This window comes from Pinus tabuliformis, chromosome 3_2 (genome assembly GCF_031772625.1).
Source record: "Pinus tabuliformis cultivar Carrire ecotype Pingquan chromosome 3_2, CPIR1, whole genome shotgun sequence".
Classification (NCBI taxonomy): domain Eukaryota; kingdom Viridiplantae; phylum Streptophyta; class Pinopsida; order Pinales; family Pinaceae; genus Pinus; species Pinus tabuliformis.
In genome coordinates, this window is record NC_142302.1 from 1114576597 (window position 1) to 1114586970 (window position 10374).

The following is a 10374-nucleotide window of genomic DNA, read 5'->3' on the forward strand; positions in this document are numbered from 1 at the left end:
AAATAAGATTCACCAAATTACCCATTTAAGATTTCATCACCCCATAAACTTTAACAAAATATTATTAATAAAATAATTAACATCATCTCAACACAGTTATTTAAGACTTAGAAACCTTTCAGATTTCCCAATTCAAACTTCTATGATCCATATTTAACAATTAAATATTTTCTTAATACCCTGTAAATTTTAACAAAATATCATTAATAAAATACTTGTTTTTCTCTGTTTACATTTATTGAGACCGCTATTGTTAAAATAAACTTTATAAATAAATTATACCTTAACCATCCTCGTCAGAATTCTCCTTCAATCTGTCTCTCGAGAGTGATTCAATTGGCACAACCGCCAACATGACCTTTCATGCTGTTAGTCTTCATTCTTTTTCCAAACTTGGATTCAACCGCCACCACATATTCTTGCCCGAATTCGTTCTGCATGCCACGACATCCTGACAGTGGGCAGTAAAGCAGGAATTAAAAAATAAATAAACTGTAGCCTTTGGTTTTGTCTATACTGCGAAAAAAATGGTTACGGAAACTGTGGTTCCAAGATTTCTTTAGCAGGCTGCATCAATAGCCAGTGTTTCGGTGCAGTTATACGTGGATATAGATATGTGTAATTTGGTGTTTGGAATTGTTTGTATGTCGGTATTTTGATAGCTAATTATATGATATTTTTAGAATCTGATAATGAAGAGATCAATTATTTTACGTCTCGCTTTCTTTCTTAACAATTAGATTTCTGAATATTCGAAAGTATTCTTTCTTAACTGTTAGATTTTCTTAACAATTAGATTTCTGAATATTCCGAAAATCTACTATGAGAGATGGGCCCGATCAACTCCAAAAACAAAAATAATTCCAAGACACTCAACATTGAGAGAAGTGGCAACAAAAGTCATTCTTCTAACAACTCCGTCTTTCACTCAGACTATGCGTTGCCTTCTCCTTCAAGGCAGGCTACACATTGCAGATCAAATCTCTGCTCTGCACCTGATGCGATGGAAAAGCAAATCATATTACATTTTTCTCATTATAATCTTGGCCCTTTTATAACTCAGTCATTCTCAATTGTTCTAACCTGGAAAATAGACATTATTACACATCGTTATGTATCAGTTCAATACAATATAATAGTATACATGTCTTTTTAAAGCTAGATAAACTACTTTGATAACACAGTGTTATTATTTATTTAGCTGAATAAATATTTCAAGTAAATAAAATTAAAAAATATCTTTATAAACAAACTACTTTGATAATAACACTGTGTTATTATTTAATTGGATAAATATTTCAAATAAATAAAATAGATACTAATTAATTAAAAATTATCTTTCAAATCAATTTATATCTGAGCTAACTCCTAAATATTAAAAACAATTTCTTAAAATGAACACTACCTATAATAAGCGATAATCTCGTTCGAATATACATAACAATGACAAGTCATAGCACTAGTTGATATGTATCGCAGACAGCATCAGCGCATCAATAATTATACATGTGTTGATATGTTATGGTTTATAGTAAAACCAGGAGAATTGAGCATTGAATTTCATTCTATCATCCATTTTTAGAATATTTTGAAATCAATTAAATAGAATTGAGGTAAAAAAAATTGACCTCATTCCCGTGAGTCCCAATTCAATTTCAAAATATTTTTCAATGTTTGCAATAGACGTAAAGATGGAATTGAAAAGGCCCAGTTTACGAAAGCAATAAGAGATCCGCGAAGAATTCAGACCAACTGTTAGCAACTCGGAAGAAAAAGGATGGACAATGTAATTGAACAATCACTTTTAGCAATCACTATCGTGAGGCTCTTTTCAAAATTTCAATATTCCTCCAACTTTTATTATTTGTACTAAACCTTTAAAGCGTACGCTGTTCTTTCTAAGCGTAACGTGTTATTTCTAATTAATACTGGATGTTGTTTTTCAGAGGTTGGTAAAAAAAAATCAAAATTAAACCAAATCAGAGGTTGGACAATCGTTTCTAATTCCACCTTTTCAATGATAATATAACTTTTGTGGAGATTTGCCGTTACATCAATACCCAAAAACCCGCAGGTGTTGGTAAACCTAACAAACAGTAATTAGGATCTCGAGGGTGGAAACTACTGATTTTATAGAGGTGGGTGATTCTTCCAACACTCCCCTCAAATGCAACTCGGGGAATGGAAACTGGGTCCAAGCTCTGATACCATGTGGAAGTTTGCGGTTATTGGTAAATCGTAACAAACAGTAACTAAGATCCCCAAGATGAAAATTACTGATTCTACAAAAATACGATGATTCTTCCAACAATTTTCACCATCTCTACAGCTCTGTATGCAACTGCTCGCCCCCTGAAATACTAACCTTTGATATACGTTACGTTGAGATGAGGTGTTGTTAAAAAAAAACCCTTAACAGTTCTCAACTACAAAGCAATGAAGTCAACATTTCACAATATATCCTCTGCGCAATTTGCAATTTGTGTGCGAAGATGATGTGGACTATAAACTCAAAAATAATATATCACTACTCACTGTCATGTACATCATAAAAACAAACTATTCTATTTGGTGTGATGTACATCATAAAATCTATTAGCTGACTACCATATCTTTAAGATTAAAAGAATATGCCAATGAAACGGAGACATATTTTTAAGAGGAAATAAAATATGAAGACAGACTTGGTGTTAAAAATATGATGATGACGGCATGGCCTTCCTCAACAACAATTCCCCACCCTTGGATTTCACAAAATAAATTTGTGCACCAATGTTTAATGTTGAAGTCCCCACACAACGTCACTGCTGATGGGCTCACCTTTTGTTCTATTTCAATAGCTTTCATAGGAATTAAAGTTGAGGCGTGGTAAACCAAGTACGTAGTGAGTTCCATGACCTGTCAACGAACCCAAATGCCTGCAAAATGAAATGAAATACGCTCGAAATGAAGTGAAATGCAGGGGGGAGGGAGCAGAATAAATAGAGGTTGGTTTCAAGTGTGGAGGGTGAAAAGATGGGCATGGGCGGTAGCCGGGAGGGGATTTGAACCAAGCCCAATACACTCATTGTCTGTCTCTGGAAACGATCTGTTGAAGAATCGTCCTCCGTGGAAAATCAAGAAAACAAATTAGAGTATTGGTAGGGATGGAAGTGGTAAGTGGCCACTACATGATCAAGAACCCCTCTCACTGGTTCGAATCGAATCACATGGATAGATCATATCCGATGTCATCGTCAGGGAGTATAGACATAGAGCTGTGGGAAGAAGACCTGTGGCCTGTCGACGTAGAGCTGGATGCCGATCTTGAGGATAGCAAAGATAAGAATTGTAACGACGGGCAATTTGAATCCTCGTCGTCCGCCGGGCTCCGACACCATCATCAATCGACGCCCGTTAACGTGCCTGACTGGACCAAAATACTGGGAGTCGACAGCCGGAAAGAGCAGTACCGCGATGCAGACGATTTCGAGATGGCCGGCGACGAGGAGGAGGAGAGGCTGCCACCGCACGAGTACCTGGCGAGGGAGCACGCCCGACGTCGGATTTTTAATACATCCTCCGTCTGGCTAGGGGTCGGGCTGAAGAGCCGAGACATGAACCGGGTTCGAAACGCGGTGTGGCAGCAAACCGGATTTCTTGGCTGAAAAATAACCGTCTTCCTCTAAAAGGAAGGATATTTGGTTGTGAAATAGGTATTTTTCTTTGTCTAATTATTTTGTTTTATTGCATGAATGATGAATTTTGTATCGTTCCTAAGGGGATCGTCACTACTTTCTGATACATAGATTCACACACACCACGTAGTGTATTTCGCAATTCCCATTCACATATAGCACATAGTGTATTTCGCAATTCGGAAGTCTTTCAGGCTGGAACCGAAATTGTTATTTTGTCCGGAATGGAACCGTTGAAGTTTCGCTGGTTTGACTAATAACCTAAAATAAGAAATATTATATAAATTATTCACTGAATAGTTTCTGTAAAGTTCCTATAAAAGGCATGGACAGATTTATGGTTAATCTATTTGTTTTCAATTTTTGTGAACACACTGTAAAGTTCTTATAAAAAGGATAAAAAGGACGTATGGACAGATTTATTTAACCCTGGTGAATGAAAATGAAAATTGTTTGTTTAAATTTATTGGCCATATTTAAAGAAACATAAATAATATAAGCATATATATATATATCAAAAATTAAATTTGAATAAAAAGTGGCAGGTAGAAATTGTACTGGTGGAACAAAAGTATTAATATAGTGTTATTTAATGAAACTAAGTATCTCTTTATCTTTTTCTACTAACTTAGTGAGTTGGCAAAATTATTAATATAATTTTATTTAATAAATCAATTTATTTTATTTAATAATTTTGATATATATATATATATATATATATATATATATATATATATATATATTTATTGGTTATTTTAAATATAAAAAATTAAACATTTTTTTTCTAAATTCATGTTAATATCACATGGTAAGCAGCTTCACACTATTTAAAATTCTCAAGAACCTAAAATAATATAAGCAAATTGAATATATATATATATATATATATATAACAAAAATGAAATTTAATAAAAAGTGACAGGTAGAAATTGTATTGGTCGAACAAAAGTATTAATATAGTGTTATTTAATAAAACTAACCATCTCTTTCTACTAACTTAGTGAGTTGGCAAAATTATTAATATAATTTTATTTAATAAATTAATTTATTTTATTTAATAATTTATATATATATATATATATATATATATATATATATATATATATATATATATATTTTAGTTATTTTAAATAAAAATAAATAAATATTTTTTTTCTAAATTCATGTTAATATCACATTGTAAGGAGCTTCATACTATTTAAACTTCTCAAGAACCTAAAACATCTAATTTTCATCCTTATTAAGAAAGAGGATAAGAAACATTTTTTTATCCAGAAAGAGAGGATAAGAGACATCCTTGATTATCTCTGAAATTGCATGTAATTTCTTTTCACCAACCCTCAATGGTCCTAAACTTGCCAATAACATTCTCATATAACCTAGTCACAACAGCTCTCATCTTGGGAGAAACCATTATCTCTTCTAGCCTCTTCCATAGCTTATCCCGAAGAAGAGGTCAAAAGCTTTTCTAATGTCAACAAAGCAACATAAGAGCTCAATCTTATTGTTGTGAAATTCTTGCACAATGATTCTAAGAGTAATAAGATGACCTATAATTGGGTGATGTCTCCTAAATCTACCTTGCCCTTTATATCTTTTACCATTGCTTTCAAGCCAAAGGTTAATATCCTTTTCCAAAATGAGTCCATACAACTTGGAGAAAATGTGGCTAATCATAATGGTCTTATAGCTAAATGGAATGTTTTTATCCCAGTTTTTATAGATAGAAAAATAAGGCTTTGCATCCAAGGCTTAGGGATACCTTGCTTCACTGTTAGATTGAGGAATTTGTGTATATGAGGGATGAGGAAAAACCTTCCCATTTTGATAATTTCAACATGGTATCCTTCAATATCCATAGCTTTCCCATTAGCGAGTTTCTTAATCTTGAACTCAATGTCTTCGAAAGAGAAGATATACTCCTCTATATGAGTGCTCAAAATGGTTCCTCCTGTCAGGGGAATCATAAAGATTCTTAAGATACATATCCCAATTCTTTAAAGGGATCAAATTATTTTCTTTTGTTTTAGAACAACTATTTTCCTCCAAAGCTTTATGGCCTCAACTTTAGAAAGGTGAAGAAGATGCTTACGTCCTGTTTATAAAGGAGTGATATAGGATCTTTTCTTCTTTTTGATAAGACCTTTGTACATATTTATTTTTCCAAGATTTACCTCATTAGGAGCACCTCTAAACGCTTTCTTGGAAATTTTACAATTATCATCATGATACCAAGGGTTGGAACTTCTATTATTATTTTTATACAGCGCCTCATTAGGGAACTTGTTAATTGTACTAGTTGAAAGGGTTGTAGTAAAATTGTGGTAGGTGTGATCAATGTTATCATTATACATTAAGCAATCTAAATCACAATTTAAATACTTTAAGAAGATATCCAATTTATTTATCACAATTCTCCTGCATGTGGATAGTATGAAAGTCAAGGTTCAGAGTTAGAGTTTTATGGTCAAAATCAGGCTCATGGTTGTTTAGGAGGTCAAATTTACAACGCCATTGAGAACATGGATATTAGATATTGCGTAATCCACAACACTACTGCGAAGCCCATCAATACAAGTCATCTAGTTGGAGGTTGACCACTTATTAATTCCATTACAAATTAGTAGGTCTTCGGAACTATTAGCACTTCTTAGTTCCTCCAAACTGAGGAGGGGAACCCAAAGCCTAAAGGTAAACACAAACCAATATTTAGGGCTGGAATCTAGCCCTTCCAAAGCAAAAGAGGGCTCTCTCTTATGAAATATTTTGGATCTTACGCTAGGTCTACAGATTAAGGTAGAATAATTTCAACAGTTTGATAAGAGGGGAGAGGGAAAATCCATTAAAAATGGAGTCACATTAAGCTAATGATTTTCAGTTCTATGATGGGAAAATGAATGATCATTAGATGGGGACAAGGTAGGAAATATTTATGGTGTGTTTGTCAAATTTTGTTTTAGAGAGGTGAGTAGAGGAATAATGAAATTGATAATATCTAAAGGATCTAGTTGAGGATGAATTTTAGATATTGTGGTGGAGGAAAAACATTGAAATGTTTAGTTTCTTAGAACAGAGCACCTGGAAATGAATTCTGAAATAAATTAGTTTCACTTGAAGAGATAACATTTAAACATTGATATAATAGAATATAAAGACAGAATCAGGAGATAAATATCAATATAAATGATTACATAGGAATCCTGAACATGTAGAATTTGACCTTCATCATTCACTAAAATTTTCAATCAAAATTATACAATGCACAATGTCTTTTCTCTATCACTCAATGACCAACCCTTTTCTTAATCAAAATTAAATCATATATACATAAAAACATATTATGTCTTCCCTTTAAGATTGGAATTACCTAAAAATATTTAGTTTTCTACTAGTATAAAACCACCTTCTACAAATTAGGAAATTGTTTGACTAAACTTTTTTTTAACAAAATACATTGAATGCCTACATAAAAATGAAGTTCAAATCTCCAAAACACTTCCAGACACAAATCATAACCATATGAATAAAACTTCAAACACTTCAAGGCATGTCATAACTATATGAATAAAACTTCAGGACACTTTTCATAACCATATGAATAAATTATAGGAGATTTGGAGTCGAATTGAAAGGTCAAACTACAGACTTTGTGGAAGTGGAGCAAATTTGGTGCACTACTTCGTTCTTAAGAAAAATGTCAGCGGATTCATCATTTGCATATTGGAATGAGATTATTGCTTATTATAGGGACTGTGTAGAAGTGGAGCAAATTTGGTGCACTACTTCCTTCTTAAGAAAAATGTCAGCAAATTCATCATTTGCATTTTGGAATGAGATTATTGTTTATTATAGGTAGTGTTCATTTTAAAATTTTGTTTTTAATATTTAGGAATTAGCTTAGATCTAAATTGATTTGTAAAATATTTTTAATTAATTAACTTCTATTTTATTTATTTGAAATATTTATTCAACTAAATAATAACACTGTAACACTGTTATCAAAGTAGTTTGTCTAACCTTAAAATAAACCTGTATACTATTATATTATATTCAACTAATACACAAGGATGTGCAATAATGTCTACTTTCTAGATTTCATGTAAGAATAATTGAGAATAAGTGAGTTATAAAGGGCCAAGATTATAATGAGAAAAAAGTAATATGTTTTGTTTCTCCATAGCATCAGGTGCAGAGCACAGATTTGATCTGCAATGTGTAGTCTGCCTTGAAGGAGAAGGCAACGCATAGTCGGAGTGAAAGACGAAGTTGTTAGAGGAATAACTTTTGTTGCCACTTCTCTAAATGTTGAGGGTATTGGAATTGCTTTTGTTTTTGGTTTTTGCTGTTGATTGCGCCCGAAATTTAATGGTTAGGAAACGTCCAATAATTTGTCTCTCTCAATTATCAGATTCTAAAAATATCCCATAATTTGCCATCAAAATACAGATCTGAGGATTTGCACATATCTACATCTACGTATAACTCCACCAAAACACTGGCTTTTGATGTAGCCTGCAAAAGAAATCTTGGATTCTACGTATAACTCCACCAAAACACTGGCTATTGATGTAGCCTGCCAAAGAAATCTTGGAATCACAGTTTCTGCAACCATTATTTTCGCTGTATAGAAAAAACCAATGGCTACAGTTATCTTTTTTTGTAATTCCTGCTTTACTGGCCACTGTCAGTATGTCGTGGCGTGCATGAATATGTGGTGGCTGTTGAATCCAAGTGTGGAAAAAGAACGAAGACTAAGAGCATGAAAGGCCATGTTGGCTGTTGTGCCAATTGAATCACTCTGAAGAAACAGATTGAGGGAGAATTTTGACACGGATGGTAAAGGAATAATTTATTTATAAAGTTTATTTTTCTAAAAGCTGTATCAATGAATGTAAGGATAGAAAAACAAGTATTTTACTAATGATATTTTGTTAAAATTTGTAGGTTATTAAGAAAATATTTTCTTTACTTAATTGTTTAATATGGATTATAGAAGCTTGAATTTAGAAATTTATAAAGTTGTGAAGCTTTAAATGAGTGATTGGTGTATATTATGTTAATGGTAGCATACACATTTATATGTTGAGATGAGGCTAATTATTTTATTAATGATATTTTGTTAAAATTTATGGGGTGGTGAAATCGTAAATGAGTGATTTGGTGAATTTTATATTAATGGTTTCGGTAACATTCATAGATTATTTAGAGTCTGTGCATAGTTATAGTTAAAGTGTAACTAAAATTAAATGAGGTTTAAGAGATACTCTACATTTTGGGTATTGTTGAATTTATGTTTATATTAAGAGGATGGTGAATCTATATAAATTTAATATTTATTTTATTTTAAGTGAACATTTATCAATCATTCATTAATTTCAAAATATTAAATCCATATAAACTGAAATTATAGTATATAGAGTTTAACCTAAAACCCTTTGCCCAAGAGAACCATAAAACTTATTTTTATAAATATTTATAGACACCAATCTCCTTAGGTGAGCACCAACTCATCAAAATATCTTGTAGGGGGCATCTTACTAGAAACATTGTCATTGGATAAACATCAACTTAAGGTCTCCATACGCAAATTACTTTTAACTTCCCCTGCATGTATCATACTTCATGCATTTCACAACATCATTATACCCTTAACTTTCATGATCAAGCACCCCTCCTTGCTTCATATCGTAAACATAGTTTCAAAAATAGTCACACTCAGCCTTCATGTCCTAGGAAACGCCATAATATCATTTCGTGTATATAAAGATTATCAAGAATTTCTCAAATTGCATTATTCCTATATATAATGATCATCAAGATTTTTCAAATCATTTTTAGGAATCTAAAAATGGTATAAGTGATTATCTATAGTTTGCCATAAATGTCCAAACAAATTATAATTTTAAAAGAATAGACAAAGTTAGAATTTTAAACCAAGAAAAATTCATCTTAGATTGTGTGTTTCTAAAGGGAAAAGATCATTAAAAGAAAAGATATGAAAAATGAAGTATAACTGCATTTTACATCATACTTTATAAGTTGTATCTAATGGATATATTTTATATTTTTATTTTATTACTTAAAAAATATTAACTATTTAAATAATAATAAAAAAATACTTATTGAAAATATTTAAATAGTTAAGATGTAATTTTGTTATCAAAATTATTTAAATAGTTAAGATGTAATTTTGTTATCAAATTATTTTTCTTGAAGTAAAAGTTAGATCAAAATAAGAATAAAATATATTTCACTTTTCATAAAAGAAAAATATATATATATGTGTGTGTTAAATATTGAATTATGCAATAAATAGGAATAAGTCTTGATTAAGAATTACCCATAGTAATATTATAAATATCAATAATTAAAAAATTTATATTTTAAAATTATGTAATAAAATCATATTTATTTTCAATAAAATTATATATATATATATATATATATATATATATAATTTTAATTTTAATTTTAATTTTTTAATATGTAATAGATTTTTTTATTTCAATAATAACTTTCTAAGACTTTGTATTTCAATAATAAAACCACTCAAGATTGTGGAAGTTTGTATATTTATTTAGCTAAATAAATTGGGTTTCTCTAGACAACCCCAATAAATTGGGCATGATATTTGGTTTTCATTTATAACTAAGCTTGATAAAGAAATTGGAATCTTGTGAATGTGTGGTTACCAATA

At 31.1% G+C, this 10374-nt stretch overlaps 1 protein-coding gene across 1 annotated transcript; it reads left to right on the forward strand.

Annotated features, from left to right (window-relative positions):
* The first annotated feature begins 3022 nt into the window (after positions 1–3022).
* Positions 3023–3653, forward strand: LOC149184569 (protein S40-6-like). Its single transcript, XM_089418942.1, has one exon. It carries the CDS (start codon positions 3147–3149, stop codon positions 3645–3647), a length of 501 nt encoding a protein of 166 aa, XP_089275068.1. The 5' UTR covers positions 3023–3146; the 3' UTR covers positions 3648–3653.
* The last annotated feature ends 6721 nt before the right edge of the window (positions 3654–10374 follow it).

Excerpts from the sequence above, each read along its gene's own strand:
- LOC149184569 (XM_089418942.1), top strand. The coding sequence starts at position 3,147 with ATGGAAGTGGTAAGTGGCCACTACATGATCAAGAACCCCTCTCACTGG.